This window comes from Silurus meridionalis, chromosome 3 (assembly GCF_014805685.1).
Source record: "Silurus meridionalis isolate SWU-2019-XX chromosome 3, ASM1480568v1, whole genome shotgun sequence".
NCBI lineage: Eukaryota > Metazoa > Chordata > Actinopteri > Siluriformes > Siluridae > Silurus > Silurus meridionalis.
The window spans coordinates 13,589,692-13,612,311 of NC_060886.1; the positions used below are offsets into that span (position 1 = coordinate 13,589,692).

A 22,620-nucleotide genomic window follows, 5' to 3' on the forward strand; every position below is an offset into this window, starting at 1 on the left:
TTTACTACTGTAGGAGTTTCTTCAACTCCACAGTGATGTCTTCATTTCAGACTTTGCCTGTTTAGAAGTGGAGTATTTTGCCAAAGTCAAAGGTGCTCCTTGTTTTTGGTCTGATAAGATTCTAATGTCTTAATGAAAAGCTTGTGACACTATCAAGGGTATTTTTTGTGTTCCATGTTGGCCCTTGTGCCTCACTAATTGCAGACCTGTAGGAGTTGCTATTTTCAGATCAGCATCATTCCAGAATTTCTTATCAATTCAATGATCTGACTGCAGACTTTTATAGTCAGTATATATTGATCATATATTGTATGTATGTAGTCATATATTGTGTAGTCAAATATTGATTTCCTGTCTAAATCCATCAAAATGCACATGTAGAATTGCCACTTAACCTGCTAACAAACATAATGAATTAGGATCTAATGTTCCTAGAACACATCTCGATCCAATTATTCCCATTCATATTTCATGTGCATTGGCAGTACATGTGACAAATAACCACATTTATTTTTGTAAACTCCCGTTGTCTGTTTTCAAGTAGTTGTTTACATGACAGTTTTAGAAATCTAAGAAGTGCCAAAATCAAGTCACATCTTAATAATTTAAATACAGTTAAAAGTTATAAAATGTTTAATAATATAGTTGAATATTGTTTTTGAATTAACTTAGCATGTAGGTGTTCTAACATCAGTTGTGCTTACACACTAGCCTGATTCAATGCAAGATGTTTTTGAGCACAATACCTGATGTTTCACATTGTGTGGGCTATAGGATTTTCACAATTTCCCAGGAAACATGGTGGAGTTATTAGAAAGAATATTTATCCCACATGTTTGCTCTGATATGGGTTTTGAGAAAATTCCCAGATTTACTAATGGACCTTGTAAAGTGGTATTTAATTGGTCTAGTCAGCAGAAAACCAGCAATTAAAAAGTAACTGAATATGCAAACAACTCTTAAATAAAAAGATCCTTTATTCTGTGGAAATCAGCTGTTAGGTTGGTGAATTCAATACTGGTCCCAAATAAATCCCTAAAACTAATGCATTGTATCTGATTTTTGCAACTGTATCATCTGTTTTAATTATTTGTGTAAGTAGAATTTGTAATGGGTATTGGGGCTTTGAATGTGAATGTAGGCGGGCGGCAGTAAATGCTGAACAATGGCATAAAAGTTGGCCCTAAAATAAGAGAACATGATGCTCACATACTTTCTCATGCACATACTTTCTGGCTCAGTTTTATTAGGTCTTAGGTCTTAGTGACATTCTTAGAACAAATGCTGCTTGTTGTGTAGCTGGATTCTGCAGACAACTAACAAATTGGGTTTGCCCAAAATTAAGTTTTTCCATTTCCATTTACTTTGAGCATTAATAAAATAAATAAATAAATAAATAAATAAACCGCAAGAATATTTAACAAAAAAGGCATGGAAATGTGTATTAACCTTTTAATCTTGCATTTGCACTTTTCCTTCAAATATCTTAATGGTGTATGGTACCAATGATCCCACTTATCTCGACCTCGGTTAACTCGCCAACCCTATTAAGTCGACGTTTTTGAAGTGGAACCGCCAAATTTTCGTTTTGTATAAGCATTTTTTAATCGGTTATGTAAATTTTTTTATGTCGCCGAACCCTAATATCTCGAGCACAAGGGGGGGCAAATTTGACACTTAACGTCGGTTATGTCAGGAATCCCCCTGCCACGCCACCCTTCGGCGGCGGCATTCCCTGAAGCACCCTGCTTCCTCTCCCATGCGGGCGAGCTCCTCACAGTCATGCTGATCACACACACCTGACTCTCATTCACTTACTCATCCCATCTCCTATTTAAGCCCCTCACCTAAACACACTCGCGGTCCGTTATTGTTTGTGCATGATCGTATGTGTTGGGTTATGGCGGTCTGTGTAATCGCGTATACGTATCCCGCTACGTTCCCTTCTTCTCGGACTCCGCATTCTCTCAACGGCACCCCGGATTACCCCGATCCTGCTGTTGACCAATCAATCAAATCGCGGCAACGCTGTTGTGTAAAAAAACCTCCAAAAACACGTGCATGCACATTCTCATTTAATAACGCACATCATGTACATAAAGAAATTTCAAGCACGTTAATATATTGCCGCCATATTGGTTTTCGTTTATCTCGATCATCGGTTATCTCAACGCTTTTTGGTGTCCCCCTAGGCCAGTGACATAACCGGGTTCCACTGTAAATCAAATATGCAATCAAATAAATGAATTTGTGCTTCTGAAATTCATAGATGCCATACAGAAGGAAGTCAAATTTTGTGCATTTTCAGTCACTGTGATCAAATCATATTTTATATCAAATAATCCTGAAACTGTGTGCCACCATACTGACAACATGACTAAACATTTTGATGATCTTGTTTGTGAACAATGACAAAGGGACTTTTCATTCTGATGGGAATGACATGTTTATTGGCACAAATACTTTTGAGAGATGAACTAAGAATTTAGGGTAAAGCACAGGCTTTTGCATGAAATCCAAAATTTTTGTACAAATTATTTTGAGAATTAACTTACTGGTTTGCAAATATTAAGGATGATTCAAGAAATGCTCCAAAGCAACTGAGAAAAACTGTAATTATCATATATTTTTATTAGTTTTTAATTATTTCAACATAAAACTCCATAAAAACAATTCCCTATAGGTTGTTTGGTCTATCGTGTTATCTGCAAAAGAGCGGGAAAATCAGCCAAACAAATTTAGTTATGTGGCAAATACAATTCCGCGATAAACTGAGGGCATGAGATTCGAACCGCGGTAAAACGGGGGCTTACTGTACTTTGTGCACCCCCGCATGAGATGGTTGATGCTAAAGAAAAACATGTTTCCTGTATACTGTATGAGGGCACCCCACATGGCATAAGCATTGTCTGTAAATATAGTCTGCATATTTGCCACTGTTTAACATTGTTAATCCTCACTGGGGAAACCCCTCTGACTAATCTATAGTTTTATATGCAGGTGGTCCCTGAGGTTATGTGGGATACGTGTGAGAGTGGGTGGGTGCACGGATTTGCATGTGAGGAAAGGCGTTGGACTAGGCAAAGCGAGATGTCTATGTATGATAAGAACAGGAAAATGGTCGCTCTATCATGTGCCAAAATAATAAATTCAGAAACAGGAGACAATTCAGGGAAGATCTATTGTGTTGGATTAAAGGAAATAGGAATGGAATTGAGCCTCAGATGAGAAGACCATGTGCTGAGGATCTTGTTACTTTCGTTTAAATTAGTTCAGCATACCTGTAGGAATAATTGGTTATTTATTTAGCTTTAATACACATATACACAGTGCACTGTATGTGTTATAGACCTTATATCTGAATGTGAGCTGGTTTGTTGATATATATATTCGATGTTTTTCTGAAATGTGCCCTTTAACTGAATACCAGGTGCAAAATGTTGTTCAGCAAATGGGTTTTGGTGCTTTTGCCAATTCTCTCTCTGTTCTAAAGTTTTTTAAACCATTTATCGACTGAGAGGTTTTTGCCTGCCGAAAAACATAAGACCTTACTGCTGTAGGATGTGTGTATGGAAAGTAACACTGCTATATTGGTAATGCCCTCTTACAGAAAAAAGCCCTTATATAAAGTGACATCATGGCCTGTTAGGTTAAGCAGAACCTTACACATTACAACCCCATTATGCTTCTGTCTCTCTTTCTTCCTGTTGCTATCTTTCTGTCCCTTTCATTCCAGAGGATGTACATCTGTATACTAAACATCCTGATTTTAAAATAGTCCTGTGACTGGTAAACTAATGGATTTGCCAGATCGTTTAGCTGAAAAAGTCACGAACAGGAAGTAGTTACATGCCAAAAAATATCTTTAAGATGACATTCCCAGAAAAAATCCTTTGCAGTATTTTTTTAGTAATGTCCAGCATTACATTGAACAGTATAGACTAAATTTATTTAACATATAAACAAGTTTTTTATGTTGGGAATGTGATCGTATTGGTTTTATCCTAATAAATGAATTAATTATACTTTTCAAACACTCAGACAGACAGACAGACAGACAGACAAACAGATAGACAGATAGACAGACAGATAGAGAGACAGGCAGATAGACAGACAGACAGAAGGACAGACAGACAGACAGACAGACAGACAGACAGACAGACAGACAGACAGACAGACAGACAGACAGACAGACAGACAAACAAACAGACAGAGATAGATAGATAGATAGATAGATAGATAGATAGATAGATAGATAGATAGATAGATAGATAGATAGATAGATAGATAGATAGATAGATAGATAGATAGATAGATAGATAGATGAATGCATGGATGGATTGAAGCAGACAAAGATTAATTGACAAAATTATTGCCTCGAAGTCATTGAAATAGTTTAAAGAAATCACCTGTATTTTGTCATTGAGTTCTGGGAAAGTAGATATTATATCTTGTTCACAAGACCTTAAATAAAAAGTCTTGGTGTTGTTGAATTGGTTCTAATCTGGGTTTAAAAATGACATGTTCACACCTGTTCAAACAAACCAAAATGAAAGGGCTAACACATCATAGATCTGGTTGCTATTATTATTACATCAACAACCAAATCAAATGATGTAAAACAATGTAGAATAGTGAGGATAATTATATAACAGGAGACTAGGATGCCAGTGATGTCATGTAATGATGAATGATTTAATAATGACCAGCTGGTCATGTTTTGGTTTTCACTATATGCAGTTACATTTTTAATAGGTGATGGGTGGTTACCAGTGCACAGTTAAACTTGTCACTAGAACACTCTTAAAGTAAGCACCATGCCATGTTGGTCTTTATCACATCACACTTCATAGCTATCATCCTCTGCATTCCAAGGCCCGTATATGGAATGGGGTTATGGTGGGGCTACTGGACGTTACATTGCAAGAATACGCAGTGTATTGTATTGTATTGTATTTTATTGTATTTTATTGTCAAATACTTAGTTGGATGACATTAGACAGATTATCTAACCAAAAATCCAATGAGCAGTGTTTGTGTACATTCATGACATATATGTTATGGACAAAAGTATTGGGACACCTGAGATATGTGGTTCTTCTCCAAAACTGGAGGCACACAATCGTATATATATATACAATATATGATATGGTTTTCATGGTTTGGAAAGGAAGCTCTTGAGTGGCCTGCTATAGAGCTCAGATCTCAATCCTAGTGAACACTTTTGGGACACTGTCTCACTAACACCCTTGTGGCTGATGAACAAATGGTGGATAGCCCTCTCTGGGCAGATTTACAGATGTGCCATATTCTTTTTATTTTCAGTAATAGATTTATTGGTGCTTCAGTGGATGATCAAATTCTGGATAATTTGTTATAAACAAATCCAGATTGAGATCCAGATAACTGCACATAAGTGAAATACGTTCAACTGATTCAAGTAGAGGGGTTCATAATAATGGGAATAAAAACTAATGCAAACTTCAAGATTTTTATTCATAGATTTTGCCTTCACAGATTTGTGTATAGATTCAAGATAATTTGTAGTTGTTTGGTAATGTATAACCCACTACAACCACTAAATCCAAACCATGATGCAAAACATCACATTTTGAGGTTTACTTATGTTTGTAAAACTGTGGTCTAAATGAAACAGTCTGCACATGCTGTTGTGTCTTAGTTTAGATAAACATGGAAGATGACTCCCATGGATTCCAGGGCCTTCCTTGTTTCCTTTTATAGGCTGTTAGCTACCCCTCATAGTGTATGGATTCTCTCTCTCTATTTGTGAAGTTACAGAGGTTTGTGGTCCAGTTTTGGCAGTGGTAGTCAAGGAAACAACATTTCCATGTCACTTCGCACTCTTTCCCTCTCTCTTCACATGCAGTGCTGAGCATGATGCTTGTCCTGAGGGGAAAGATGGATAATAGCTTTTAAATGGTGGTATGCAAGAGTGAGCTAAGTCTCAGCTGTGTTTGTGTATTGTTCATTAGAAACAGTAACAGACCACCTTGGAGTACAGGTGCCCTTACTTTACTGAACACATACTGGTATATAAGTAAAAGCAAGACTGTTCATTATTATAGTGTATGTATAAATATATATGTATTAAGCAATTAAACAACAATGGTTGTAAACATGTATAATCCAAAAGGGTGGACAAATCATACATTCATAAACAACCTGCCAGGCAAGTGAATTCTTAAGTGTGCTGCCTAGTCCCACTTTCAGGTTGCCTAATTAACAAAGCTAAAAGTGGTCACATTGAATAATTTAAAACAAACCAAATTAGTAAGATATTTAAGCCATCAATGCAGACTAATATTTAATGACCACATGATCATGCAGTATATTCAATTTGTGTCTCTCACAAAAAGTCATAGGTCACTGGCAAACAATACAACTGGCTATAAAACGTGGTGACGTGTCCACATCCAAAAGTAGAAGTCTTAGAAGTATTAGAGTCTAGATATAGTTTAAGATGGGGTGGAATTAAAAAGTCAATAAGAAGTACTAGTCTTTTATATGCTTTGTTACAAAAGAAGTATGCAGTGTCAATACATGTATCAAGTTCATAGCATATATGTGTAGACACTGAAAAACATAGATAGAAGACATGAGAAACACTTACTGAATTAAAACCTTGGATTAAAGATCAACAAAAAACCCATTAGTCTTAATTATGAGCTAATGACTGTAGATAAACCTGTATCTTAAGGAAAATCAATTATTTTGCAGAGAGACCCCAGACCTGTCCATTGTTGTTCCCTCCCTGCTTTTCCTCTCAATTGCAAGAGCTCCCTCATTTCCTAGAAAGAGATGCTTATGCAATACCATTAAATCCACAATTTTTTATGACTGTATTTTTTTATTATTATTGTTTTATGCATTACAGTATTAACAAGATAAGCTTTCCGGCTGTCATTACAGACAACAATTAAACAGAAAGGTTCAGAATGTTTCTGGAAAAGAGGAACCTTCTCTGTGCAGGTCTTTGCTTTGCTGCCTGGTTCATTTAGCTATGTCAAGAACAGGAAGCACTGATTAGAGCAGTGGACCTCTGGGAGTTGAAGTTCAGTTTCTTGACTGAGAACAAGTTTGGTGTGGAGAGATCCAGCTGTGCCTGGATGTTGTTGATGCAGGACTAGTGCCAGAATATCAAACTGATATAATGCATGCTCATTTTCTCTTCCTCTCTGGTTTCAGCTTTCTGTGTTGTGGTTTATGCTCAGCAAATTGCATTACATTCATATATATTGTAGAAAAATTTGTTGTCTTATTGTTTACTCTCTTATATCGATATATCGAGAAAATATTTCTGTGTTATTCTTTAAAATTACTCAAAATGTTTCTCTCCACTTCATTGGATTTGTTGCTATTTACCCTCTATTTGCTGCACATGTCTATATATACACAATTTGTTACAAACAGTTCTCAAGCTCGTGAGATGGAACAGAGTTTGGAGGTTTCCAGAAACTTCCCCATGGGAGATGGGAGTAAAACAGGCACTTTTGACCTACAGCTGCTCACGGAAAGGGGCCAAAGAAATGTTTCTCTGTCTCTTCTTCTTGCTTTCTCAGATCTTTTTTTTTTTTTCCAGTTCTCTTTATTTTTAAATAGTATAAAATTTCTTTCTATGTTTTGTAAAGACCATAATGATGCTTTTTTATCTTAAAATTTCATATATGTTGGTAATACTTAGTCATTTATTAATGCAGCGAGTCGATGTATTCAATCAACTTAAATAACTGCTAGCTAATAGACATTTCATTATTAAAATCAGGCATTCTAAGACGTAATTATGCTTTCAGCAAAACAATTTTAAACTTTTCACAATTACAAAATGTTATCTAATATATAAATCCTATATTTCTATACTGAATAACATTAGTTGGGTTTAAACAAAATCAATCAATCAACATTTTATTTTTGCTAGATGTGGATAGAAGAAAATAAATGTAAATAAATAAATTTATTTGTTTGTTTGACTACTTATTTACATAGCTAATTACTTACGTACTTACTTATATACGTACTTAGCCTGACAAACTTTTCCAGACATTCAAACAAATATATATATATCTCTCCAAGATATAAAACGGGATTATTCCATCCGAAGAATTGTAGAACTCATAGAAGTATGTGGCAGAGGAAGCATGGACTGTTTCCAGCTGTAGTAAAGCCTGATGAGAAGTGGAAGGACCAAAAAAAAAAAAAAAAAAAAAAGATAAAACTGACCCTTAAGAATTTGGCTTATCTGATGAGCTGTTTTAATTGGGAAGATTTAGTGTTATATTATACAAAATCAAAAGAGTGTGTGTGTGTGTGTGTGTGTGTGTGTGTGTGTGTGTGTGTGTGTGTGTGTGTGTTATTAATCATTCATATAGAACATAAAACTGGTTTTGGCTGCCAGTGGAATAACCCACATGAACCTCTTTGTTGTTGTTTTTTTATGCATTATAAATGATTTGTATGATGTCTGGGTGAGTGTTCAGGCTTCTGCTGTTTAGGCTGATTTTTATCTTTTTGCATCTGCATATCTTGTCGGTTTTAACCCAAGTTGCTAATCACTTGTTCTTTAGCTTAAGATCAGAACAGAACAAATATCTTTGACTAGGATGAGTCAGCCATCCCAGCCATAACATGGCCTTATTGTGCCTTCTCATTAAATATTCGCCCTTTCCTCCTTTTTTTTCCTTTTCACTGGGCTCACTTTGTGCCTTCATAAAGGTCATTTAGGTGTAGTTACATCTAAAAGAGGCATTCCTAAATTCTCTGTCTATTATTTTGTTCCATTGGATCAGATATACTGTTGTTCTCTTGTGGAAGGAGAACCGCTGATAAGAAAGGGTTTATCAGTGTAGATGATTCTAATTAATGTTTACAAATTTATTGGAAGGAGATGTTAAAAATTGGGCGCATTCCCTATTGTGATCAAAAGGAAGGGAGAGTGCATTCAAGACACACTGCACAGACAAACTAGAGGTTAATGGATTTGGCCTTGGCATGACGTATGTCTCAAATAGTTCAGGAATGGCTCTGTATTTGAATATTATTCAAGTCAGTGATTTTAATACATATCATCGATTAACAGATTGGCAGAATGTCATCAATATCTCTTTTTCATTATCCACAGTGTCCACAGCGAAATTAGGTTTTGTATACGGCCTGTATTTCCCCAGCTGTTTGTAGCAGATGTTTCATTTCACTGAAAAGCCATATTGAAAGCATTTGCACTGAACCTGTCACTGTTTATCATCACACATTATCAGGCATCAGTATATTTACAGGAAGCCGTTTAGATACAGTATATTCAGGAAAACCATATGCAGTCGACTGGCATTGCTGGCATTTTTTACTGCTTAACAGATACCACACTCCCTTATATGTATTAAACAGAGCAGCCTACATGTTTGTATGACAAAACCCACCCACAAGGCACATTCTTCTCTCATTATATCTAACCCATTTTGAACTGTAAACATTTGTTTAAAGGTGGGATGTCTTTTTGGGCTTTAGGTATTCTTTGTACATGATTTCTGGATTCCTGGTTTGATTTTGATATCAATAGTTGGATTTGGATTTGGAATTATTGTCAATGTGGAGTTTCTGTCCTCCAGCGTATTCTCAACCAATATTCTCTTCATTCATTCATATTTCTTCAGTAACCAGTTTATTAATGGAACACACCTGTATATAAACGCAGCATTGTTGTAGGCACTTTGCGGTCAGTCAACTCAAAAATCAGTTTTCTACCAAAATTCATTTGACATTCTCCACTTTTGCAAAGCCTTTTTTAAGTCAAAACATCAGGCCAATGTTTGGTGATCCCTGATTCAGCGGTCTTGTGGTGAAGATATTCTATCACGAGACTGACCCCTTTGACACTTGGTTAGGGTCAGTCTTCATGCAGATAGGATCACAGCTAAGGTCAGAGGTCAATAGACAAGAGGGCAGAAAGTCAGGGTTCAAAAAGCTTTGAGTGATTCAAGTTATGAGACCTCAGGACCCTATCACAATCCAAATGAGCAGCTCTGTCGAGAACCTGCATTGAGTTACACATGACTGGCAATTTATTCAGTTGTTCGAACACTGGGCTTTTCATTTCAGCTTTAACTGATTATAAGGACAATATAGAAGAGAATAAAAGTGAAATATTATTTGAACTTTGTTGATAGTGTGGTTGAGAACAACAAATTAGATCAATAAATCAGGAAAGAGACAGATCCATTTATTCATTCAAAAATGTGTAACTCTTGTTAGTTGTTCTGTTTATTCTCTTGCCATTTGAAGAACACAGTTCTATTTTATCATGTTTGAAAAACTATAGCTCAAATCTTGATTTCAACAAATAACTTCTATACAAAGACTACTTTTAATTTATGCATATTTAATATATGTTTCATGCAGTGGTGGACAAAGTACACAAACCATGTACTTAAATAAAGGTAGAGATGCAGCAGGTAAAATATGACTCCAGTAAAAGTAAAAATGCTCCGTTTAAACTTTCACTTGTGAAAAAATACTGAAGTATTTTCCTTCAAATGTACATCAGTATTCAAACTACTATAATTTATTATGGCTATAATGTTCTTATTATCAATTTTGTCACAAGACGCTTGCTTATTCGACTCAGTTTATGTGAAAAGACTCTAATGTTACTCTTAGTACACCAATCTAATAATAGAATGATAATAATAAGTCAAACAATGATTGATATCTATCAAATTATCATGAGCTCTAAAACTTCTTTTTAGCTACTTCACAAGTGTTGTGGCAAGTTAGAGTGAAGAGTTTCCTCCATTATTTATTACTCTTAAAATGTTCTGCTTGCTGTTGAACTGACGCTGAACTGTATGTTGGTGATAAGTAGATTTCACCGAGCGGCAATCAATAAAAGTTTTAAACAGAGTGCGTGTTATACCCTGATCGGTTACTTGCTGTGTCCTTGACCAAAGTTTTTAGCCACTAATAAATACTAATAAATAAATAAAATAATAACTAAAAATGACTGATTTCGCAAAATGTAATGGAGTAAAAAGTGAGATATTTGATTTGAAATTTAGTGAAGTTAAAGTGAAGTCTCCCCAAATAGAAATACTTCAGTACAGACACATGAAAAAGCTACTTAAGTACAGTAAAGAATTGCATTTCCTTTGTTACTGTCCACCACTGGTTTTATGGTTAAACGTATATTTTGTAGCATTAAAATTTTACTAAACATGCTCCTGTGCACAACACAGTGTAATACTTCTTTTGGGATGAAAAGTAAGGAGACCAAAATATTGTCTTCCTAGAAGAAAAAGGGTTATTATAGCAGGAAAGGGGGAATGAGATGTTAAAAAAAGCACACACGGATTTGATGGTCAGGTGTCTACAAACCTTTGGCCAAAAAGAGTAGGTCTTACTCCAAATTTGTATTATCTATCAACTAGTAGACTGGGCGGACATTACGATGTCAGAGTGCAAGTCAAAAAATGTTTGGAATCTATGTTTAAATGTTAGAAAAAGCAACATGTCCTTATTTGGTAGTTGAAAGCAACCTTCTGAATTTCTCAGGGTGCCCTGTTCCTCATGAGGAGGACATAACATAGTAATAACATTCTCAGTGGGACTTGGAATTGGTCCATAACAATGCACAGTGCTCATGGAGCTGACTAATATCTAATGCCTTTTTTAAAACAGAGTCCTTCCGTTTTATACCTTGTTAAATTGCATCAGTCTTTTAACTAGTATGTAGTGACTAATGAGTCATTTGCAATCATTCTTCACTTCATTTACTTTATTTACAGTTACTATCTCTTGAAAAAAGCTTGTGAATGGACATGGCATCAGAGTACAGGGAACATCTGCTGTTATCAATCTTTTTCATTTGATCACCCAAATCAAGGCTCAGTCAAAGCTTTAGTATACAGAGAGTGACTGTGTTTTTTTCTCCAGCTCTCACGCAAAAGCTTGACGTCTTGAGCTCGGTTTGTGCCAGACACCTGTCTTCTGGCTTAGCTAAGGCTGTTTTTTTAGAGCTGTGAGAATATTGTGGAAGTGGCTGAAGCTGGAGTCTTTTGCGGTTAGTCAAGAGTCACCGAATTGCTCAAGTGTTTCCGCTCGGTCTAAACTATCTGATTTGTAAAGAGGCATGTCTTATTCTATTACCCTCTTCATTAGAAAACACATAATCTTTTCACCTATCACATAAAACTTGTGAAACTGTAAATTTTTACTCCAAAATATAGCAGGTCTCCTGTGGTTCAGTCACAGATTTATCATGTTCTACAGTATATGGATTTATGTATGGAAGTTTAATTACAAGTATCACATATATTAATAACCTTTTAAACTTAAATAAATTCATAATCGATTATGCATTTACAATATTGTATTGAAATGGACATTCATGGTTTCAGGGCATTCATGTGTCACTGTTGTGGAATGAGGCTGGAAAATCCCCTGTCTAGTTCTGGGGGGTCTGAAAATGTTCCATTGTGAATAAAGACCATTGACATGGTTTTCCAGTTGCATAACAAGTGGTCTCTTATGTCTTCGAGACATCAGTGTCCACTGTCAGCAACTGGCACATTTCATTCAGATATACATCTTGTCAGCATCTTTAATCTATATAGGGAAATGTGTAATTCCCTCAGTTAAGTTTTTGTGAAGTGATAATGGCTGAGCCTTGATCTCTATGAAGCCAACACCCTCAACCGTGAGATTCTGAAGTGATCTCATCTAAAGCAGTGGAAATGAACAGTCATTCATTAATGAATGATTAATGAAGTAATTTATTAAGGCTGAAGCACAATAGCAGATAAAACAAGAAAGCATACAAATCTGCAAAAATGCTCCAACAATTAATTTTGCTGTTCCACTGAGTTTAGCTGCAACAAGTCAGCAAACTGTTTGTCATGAAGTATAATTATGTGTGAATATTTGTCACTTTGTACAGTAAGTATGTTGCTTTAATCACTCTTTCTGGGAGTGTATTTATTGCTTGGCTTAGTGTACATAAAAGCAGCAGAATATGAGCTTAAACAGAGTTGGATTAAATTTTCCCTTAAATTCTTTTATATGTTAATTGCCCTTGAACATGGCCCTCGGGAACTACATATTTATTTTACATACTGTATATTACATATATTTACGAATGTTCTGTAAATAATTTTGACTTCCAAATGTACACCAATTGTTCTCTTTTGTACTGAAAGTTTAGCTGGACTTTTTTTTTTTGCTGTGCACATTTTTTTTATTTTCTGCATAGCTTGTATGCAGATGTATGTTAGCTATGTGGGGTTAGTTTTTTCCACCACTGCAGCTAAGGTTTTCTAAATGTTATTTATTTACACACAGTAACAATACATTGTTTTATTTCATTTGTAAACTTAACAATTGGTTACTCAGGTATTTTTAAAGTACATTCTATTATTTACAGTACAGGTTATTGTATTGTGAGTACTGTTTTGCAAAGTGAATACATTTATCATAGTCTGAAAATGTGTTTATATTATAGTGAAAAACATCTGAGGAATTCCATCTTGTTATTTATCTTTATGTTTATGAATGTGATTTTGACCATGTGTGCTTTAGTCTTTGTCTACCACATGGTCCCGCTATTGTTAATCACTGAACACATACTCTTTGCTGTTGAGCAGACCTCAACTGTTTGTCTGTAATGCTTTCACATGTGCTTTTACTTAACATTCAACATTGATCATTTCAACTTTAAAAAGTTGTGGTATATTATTCCACATTCACCTGTTCCTATCTGAGAAATGAACAGATAAGAAAAAAAATTTTCTTGAAAGAGCCGCTACAGTCATTGGTAACAAAAGTCTGGCACAAAACTGCGTGTTTGGGCGTTACAAAAAAATATTTGCAGGAGTTATGTATATATTATAAGAATATACTGTAATCGCTAATGACAGACTTGACAGAAATGTTCAGAACATGTGGCCGGTTTGATTCATGAGTGTGTGAAGCCCAACTAACAATCCAACCACATGAATACACATGAAGACTAAGTTTAACACATTTTCACATAATGCAGAAGGTTCAATAGGAATAAAATACCCCAAACGGTATTTGAATTGATTGAATTGTTGGTTTGTTCAGGTAAAATAGTATTGTGGAAGTGATGGAAAATGCATTTATGGAAAATGGGGACTGGGACATGACTAAGCAAATCACCTTTGTTACTCATCGTCTGTGGTAAATAAACTAAAGCAATAAGCTAAAGTCATTTTTCCCTTGTTATTTGGGTTTCCATATTGTGTAGGCTTTATCCTGTGGTTTATTCTTTCAACTTTTCCACCTGACAGAACAATGCCTTTATTCCACCGGATATCCCACATATGTTTTTGCATGATGACTAGTTTGCAAATGAAGATTTCACAGATTAAGTAGTTTTGTTATGTCCAAGGATTCACTTGATAAATCTGTTACAGTTATTTGCTTCACTTAAGAATCTTTATATAGAACCTACCAAACTTGTCTATATTTTAATATTACATCTCAAGAATAAGATTAAAGACTTTGCATAACTTAGACATTGAAATATCTGTTTTGAGCATTTAGAGATTGAATCTCTAAATGGATCTCTTTGTTGTGTAGGCTAGATGTCTCAATGTGGCCTTTGTATTTTTCACATTTAAAATCGCATGTCTACGTAACAAGACAGAATTCCTTCTATTCACATTTCCACATCTCTGCGCTGTAAGAATAAAAGCCACCGGTTGTCTTTTATTGAGAGACGGAAAGCACATGCTGACATGTGGTTTTATGGAAAACAGGGTTACTGCATAAGTCTAAAAAATCAGTGTGTGGGAATGGCTGGTGTGTTTGTTAGAATGGAGTCTCTAAGGATGAGATTGCTTGCCTAATAAGCCTTATAGAGGTTCTATGCTGTGCATGTGAATGCCTTCTTACATATATAGGATTATCATGTAACAGAACCTTGTTGCACTTGTGCATGACAAAAATACATGACAAATCGAATCGATCACTTCATAATTAATCAGCACGGTGGGTAAATACTAAATTGGTCCAATCAATCAGTGATTTTGTGTGCCATTTCAACCAAGATTACCAGCTAGAGCAATTAAATGTTTTTATTAAACATATATAAGATACATCTTAGTATATATAAAGATAGATTTTAGTATAATAACTAAAATAAATCTTCATTAGTCCAGTAAGGACTTTGTATCGTATAGTTCAGTAAGAAAATGTAAAGAGTAATTAAACTATTTGTTTACATATTTATGCCTACCATCTCTACACTCTTAGTACTGGGATGGAAAGTTAATGAATGCCGTAGCAGAGAATTATGGTTCCCCCATGGTTTACTGTGTGTCATAATATGAACATTAACTGCTATAAATTATCACCATATCAGTGAAGACCAAAAATGAACAGCTGTCAAATCTTTGACAGATGTTAAAAAACTTGGTAATTTTTGGTATTTTGTAAAGTTTCTTTTTTTATTTAATGTACTTTGTCATTTTTTTCCCATTTAATAAGGCTATAAATAAGCTTAGAAGTGGAGCTTAAACCACAAGCTCATTAGTGTGCGGTAAACAACATTTACTGCCTCCAGACTAATAATTGTTTTGTTTTTTACTTTTTAGGGTGGTAAGAAGCACAGTGGGATATGTGGGGGAAGAGACTGCAGTGGTGGGTGTCAGTGCTTTCCTGAAAAAGGTGCAAGGGTAAGTGTGTCTATCTGTCCTATCATCCACTGTTCATCATTACCACTGGCTCAGCTTTAGCCTAGATCATTAGGAAACAATTTGAGAGAAACAATTATGTTTTTGTTCTTGTTTTTTTTTTTTACAACACCACAAAAGGGTAAGGGTGCCTTGACAGATTGATTAAACCGTTTTCATTTACCTTTGACCTGAAACACATCATTCATAGTGAATCATAGAACCATTTACATACCTATCCATTACACCTCACACTTACGCACACTCTCATTTTGACCTTAAGGGTCACAGATCAGTTACATACAGTTTTTTTGTGGTTTAATTCTCTCACACCTGTCTTTGTATGTTTTCATGTTTTCAACATTTTGATGTGTGAAAGGTTCATGAGGTCAACCGCAAAGATCTAACTGCCATATGTTATGAGAACAAGCATATAGGATCAGACTAGGCATTAACGAAAAAATCGGAGAGCAAAGATTACAAGGAGGCCTCAGTAATAACCATTAAATGTGTGCAGTCTTTCAGTAGAATATGTTTTACGGTTTTCCATGAAGAATTCTGTTATGCCAGAAGGCAGCTGTATAATGTATTGTAATGGATCTTTCTGTATGCAGTCTTGACTTTAGGGATTTCTCTTAAATATGGACTGGTACAAATCTAAATTGCATACCTTAATCTGACAAGTAATGTCTATCGATTAAAAGAAAAGCTGTAATTTTACATTTAGGTATAGAAAGCTTGCTCTTGAACTGTGCTTTACTGTTAAAGAAAGTATTAACTACTTTGCATGTAAGTGTACTGTTTGTACAACATAGAGGTGAACTTATGCTTACTTTGGTGAAAGGAAGTCCTTTAAGGAGGAGTAAGACAGAGAGAGGAAACATTCCACAGCAAACACCAGGATGCAAAGGGCCTCATGAGTATGGGTCAAGTTGTCAGCGCTATCTTTCTTCCTTGCCCCGTACCGGAAAGGGAAAGAAGGTTTGATTGTTTTTGAGTGGTGTATTAAGTGCATTAAGTCTGGCTTGCTCTGACGGTGTTTCCTTAAATAACATTATTTACTTTTGTTCTATCAACCATAAAAAATGCACCATTAAATTTAAAGGAGATGCCAGCCTTTCCCTGGTGGTCTATTCGATCCATTCAGCATCCCAAAACAAATAGGTCATTTGACTTCCGTTTTGGCTTGTTTATTTGCCTTTTCTTTTCATTGTTTATGTATTCATTTCCTTGTATATCTTGCATCTTTGCATAGCTTCTATATTCCACATATCAAATCCACATCCTTCCATTGGCATATTCATAAATACTGTCTTTAGGGGAACCTGGAGCCTCACAGATGTCTGGGTTTATTTACTTCCCTTTTATGGTCCCTGTGATATTTGGCTGTTCAAAAGGAACATGTGCAGGTTTTGTAAAACGGGACAATGAGAAACTTTTGCAAAATATATTTTTTTAAATCCTACAAATTGTAATAGGGGTGTGTGCTATATTTTTTGCCAAGACATTATATCCATCATATAAAAGGATGTAAAACAGACTCGGTCTGTTACATGTTATTGCATTAAATAGATTTTGCAGTTGTTTTTTTGTAGCTATTGGTGCAAATGAAGCAAATGATTATTTCTACTGTAGCCTTCATCTGCTATGTATCCTTCAGTATTCACAGATGCTTGACAGGATAGATTTACAAGTGCATTTAAATGATCCCTTGTGATGATCTGTATATTTATCAGCTTGACATCTTTGTTAAAACCTCCCTTAATTCCGTTATCCACTACTAAACGTAAAAGGCTCCCTAAAGACAACGCCCTAAGTTTGTTGACAGCAGATCTAAAATGAAGCCACAGTTTACAGAAACAACATTAAGGCTAAACAGAAGCATTGCACAATAATCTCAAGCAAAACCACCCAATTCTTTTTTAATTTTATGTTTACTTTATAAAAGTAGGCCATGTCCTGGTGGTACATGCTTTCAGACATGAGGGCATGATGCTGTTTGGCAAAATTACCAAATTACCAGAGATACCAAAAAGAAGAAATGTGCAACTATTATGCATTGCTGTAATGGTAGGAAATGTTTTCAGTTTTTTGCAAAATTCATATCTTTTATGTGCAAAGATGTTTTAAAAATATTCCAATGAAATTTTCTGTAGATAAGACATTTCTGCAATTTAACATAGTCACTGGTAGTGATTTAGAAAGTGATAATGGTAAAAGAAATATATTTTCTTCAAAATAGAATATAGCCATGAGGAAAAGTCTGCACTGGCGAAATCCACTATGGGAAAATGCAGTGCACAGAACCCCTGGAAAAGGAAGTGACACACGGATGTTCAGCACAATGAGTACTATCAGATCTCTTTTTGGGAAAAAACACTAAAGACTTTCTTTTTACGCTACATACATGACCAGGGTCACTTATAATTGGAACTATTTCCGTAAGTAAATACATAAAACATTCATTTGCTACTGGTAGAATGTTACACACACCCCAAACACTCCATTAGAGAATATAATGACTTTTTGTGATACCTGCATCTGAATGGAAAGATTAGATAAACTTGGAACACTTTTTCAGTCTCCTTTTGATCATGAACATGCCAGTCGCTGGTTCGTTGGTTTCATGAAGTTTGACCTGTATTTTAACCCATGTTACAATATCCTCCACCTGTAACTGTCATTTGATAGCAGACAGCTTGATATTCCGTTTTTGTTTGTTGACTTTTACAAAATTGTTGATGTTTATGATAAGAAGATAAGAAAGCTTTATTGTCATTGTACTGTGCAAAACAATGATAAAACATTTAATGACTTAGCGTGAGTCATGAAGTCTAGACCAGACATAACCAGGGGGAAAAAAACATTATTAGTATGCATTATTCATATAAGAAAGGATTAAATGACAAGGATGCTGTTATAGCAGTGACAGGGTGATGCAGTGTGATTTAATTAAGTGTTTTATTAGTTTTGCACAAAAGCAATTTCCCAACATGTAAGATAAGATAAGATAAGATAAGATAAGATAAGATAAGATAAACCTTTATTCGTCCCACAGTGGGGAAATTTCTATGTTACAGCAGCAAGACAAAGAAATAAAAATAGATGCAAATATATAAAAAAGAATATACAAAAATAAAAACAGAGAAATAAAAACAAATAATAATAATAATAACAAACAAAGAAGTAAAAATAAATGCCAATATATGAAAAAGAATATACATATACTACAATAACAGTATATACACAGTACAATGTATAAATACAAATAGGAAAAAAACAAAAGTATGCGTTTCAAGTAATATTTCAAGGTGGTAATGGAATATCCAAGAAATAAGTTCCTGTTGTCACTTACATTATAACAGTTGTTCCCCTGAGAGCCCCAATGATTTAGTTTGTAATTATGAACCTACGAAATGCAAACACTTTCCTGTGGTAAACTACTTAAAAGAACATTTTTCCTTCTTACCTGAACTGCTGACACAGATGACTTCTCCTCACACTAAACCTCACCAAAGCCATCCTTTAGTGAAAAGTACAATATAAAATTAGAACAAGTGCTTTAATATAAACCTGTATTTAGAGTACATTAGTATTAAACCTTCTGGCTGGATTAAGGAATATAACGGTACTATGGTATATAGGAAACATAATATCATTTTAAACAGGGACTTAGGGCAATCTCTTTCATCAATGTAATGCTGTTTACAACAAATAAACTGTAGTATAGAGTGCTTGGGCAAACAAATGCAAAGTTTGTGGTGCTTGTTAGCGGTTCATAATACAAACAAGAAGATCATAGAGTGGTTTTACCGTTAGACTGTGAATAGTGTTTATGTTTTTCTGGGTAGTGGTTTCTGTTTCCATGGTTTTGTGAGTTTGTTTAAGTCTGTGTAGTCTATGGACTGTAACCTGCAGTAAATGTTATGGAATTTCCCACTGGGATGAATAAATTGTTATCTTATCTATCCTATCCTATCCTTTCCTTTCCTTTACTATCCTATCCTATCCTGTCCTATCCTATCCTATCCTATCCTGTCCTATCCTATCCTATCCTATCCTATCCTATCCTATCCTATCCTATCCAAACTGCATTTTGTTGCCTTGTACTTGTACATGTGTAATGACAATAAAGTTTAATCTAATCTAATCTAATCTATCCGATACTTTACTATACTTTACTATACTGTATTGTAATTTACTGTACTGTACTATTCTGTACTTCAGTAGTATCAATCATCCAAACAATTTTGAATCGCAAAATCACATAAAATCAATTGGAGTATGATATCAGGGATAAGATAAAGATAATGCAGTTTTGCGCAAAATCTTCCAGAGTACCAGACAAAACTGATCAAATGACAGTAGTTGCAGTGAGGCATGCTCTTAGAGATCACTAGGTTGTTAAAGCTCAAAAAGGATGTAAGAAATTCCACAGGTTGCAGTTATAAGAAGCTCATGGGAGGACATCCTGAATGGAATACCATCACCTTACCACTGTACAGAAGGGAGATCATGTTTTATGAGAAGTGGTCTATGCTAATTCCATTTCTTAAACACTTGTGATACCTTTAACATGAAGAATTCCCAACAGTCTACAGCACTGGTATTTTTGGAATTTATTATTTTCTGTTTTTTTCCATCTTCTTTTTCTTAAGTTACTAAGAATGTTCCCTTATTAATCCTTGAAAAAAGTTATTTTTTTTCTTCTCTAACACACTCATTTAAATATGCAGCTTCTGCAATCATTACAGCCTTTGTAGGGCCTTTTAGCATTAGATTCTTGACAAGACAAGAGAGGCTTTGTGTGTGAGGTACAAGCATGAGACACAAGCTGTGATTAGAGATAAATAAGAATAAATATGGTAAAATCCCCTTGGATATTGCTCTAAACAGCTCTAAGTTCTCTTTTGGGAAGGGACAGATAGCTTTAGATACATGATACTTTCTTATTTTTGCCCTAATGTCATCAAGGACATGACATGCAAACATAACAATTATGTATCAAAGGGCAGTTAATTCAACACGATTGCAATGACATATATAACAATATAAAAACAAGGAAAGTGGAAGTCAACCAGGGTATGGGACACATGACATGAAGTGAGATGCTGGTTTTTTGCTAACTAAATACTGAGTGAAAATTTGTACATTTCATGTTTGTGCCAAACACAAGCTCAACAACTCTCAGTTTTGTTTATACCATAGTGCTATATGTTGCCAATAAAACACATTTCTGACTTCTGACTTATTGCATGTTTCAATGGTAGGTGCTTTTCTGTTGATTTATAAAACTAACATAACTAAAACTAACCAATAACAAAACTGACATACACTATGCAAAAGTAATTGTATTTGGCTAAAACTATATGTAAGTGAGGTTGCTTTATGAGCTACGTTTTCATATATAATAGTTACATTATTTACATATTATATATTATAGTTACAGTTACTGCTAAAAGAGATTCCATGCAAATACTATAAATCATTGTCAATGTAGTCATTAGAATTGGTCTATATTTTACTACACTGGTTCCCAGTAAAACAAGTACGACTTACTTCAGTAAGAAAACGTCAGTACATGAGTAAGACTGACTTCAGTGATGAAAAGGAAAATGTGAGTCACTGCTCTGTAAGGTTTAGTGTAATCATCTAGAAGCAAAACAGTCTGAAACATTCTGTGTACCTCTTGATTAATTACATTTATAAGGTGGTTATCCTAATTGCTAACACATTTATGGCACCACTGTAAACTGCTTTGCTATCTTGCATAGTCTTGTATCAACCAGTTTGATCTTTCACTTTACCAAAATCGTTGATATCAACGATTTTAAAAAGTGACATAATTATATTATTTAAAAGATAAAAATACCCTAGGAAATACCTTATGCCTGATCAGGTGGAGTTTTTAGGTTCTTTGTTTTTTATACTACTGTTTACATTTTTATGGTCTAATAAATAGCGCTGCCAAAACAGAGCTGATTGGGATTGGCCTTCAAAGATGGAAGAAATGAATTTTGTTGGAGGAGTATGTTTTAAATGTGTCAAGGACTGTCAGCTGAAATCAAAGGAGAATTTATGCATTGCAGTCACATCCTATTTCTGTCAGCCTTTCTCTTTCTCTAGTGGTCTTACTAAATCACATCTGCACCGGAAAAGGTGGTAACCAGTTTTTATTGTGGCATTGTAGACATAATGCATGTTTTTCTATGGTTTCTGACAGCTCTGTCACATTTTACAAATTGCCCAGGGCTCCAATATAATTTTACTCTATATCACTAACAGTCTTATTTAATGAACTTTGTCAGTGGAGAAAAATATTACAAATGTTACCTGTAGTTTTAGGAATTCTCCCAACAGCTGTCAAGCATAGAGATTTGTGCAGCCTATAAAACAACATTTGGTCTGGTTTAATAATTTCTACTCTCATTAGTGCCTACATACTATTAAAAGGTTTCAGAGCTCCTTCATCCTACGTCTTAAAATAAATTAACAAAGGATTCTTATTTACTCTTGACTTTATCTCAAAATGCAGTATATTCACTTTTTTCAAGTTTATTTTTTTGTTCATTCTGGAAAACAGTTAAATTATATTACATTTAATTAGTTATTTAAGAGTGATTTGGTTTGATTTAGTTATAAATAACCTTGCATGGAAAACATAACCACTACACTTAGTTCACTGTCACTAAACCATATGTTTCCCATCACATCCTTGCAGTGCTCTCTGGGGTTAACCCCAAGCCAATTTCACTCAAATCACATTCATGCAGGGTCCTTAGTGGAACATCCATTATCTGACAAGCACAAATTTTCTGGAGGAAGGATTGAAGTGACTAGGTAATTTGTGTGCTGCTGTTTGTGATTTGAAACAGTGTGTTAGACTATAACAGTGATAGACAAGAATATTTGATTTAGGTTC

General features: G+C 34.8%; 1 protein-coding gene across 3 annotated transcripts in view; it reads left to right on the forward strand.

Moving 5' to 3' along the window:
• Nucleotides 1–22,620, forward strand: part of col4a2 (collagen, type IV, alpha 2) — a 56,636-nt gene that overhangs the window by 3,171 nt on the left and 30,845 nt on the right. For all 3 annotated transcript variants that reach the window (XM_046844786.1, XM_046844788.1, XM_046844787.1), the window contains exon 4: nt 15,621–15,701. In XM_046844786.1, the coding sequence (XP_046700742.1) occupies nt 15,621–15,701 (81 nt within the window). The remainder of the gene's footprint in view (nt 1–15,620; nt 15,702–22,620) is intronic.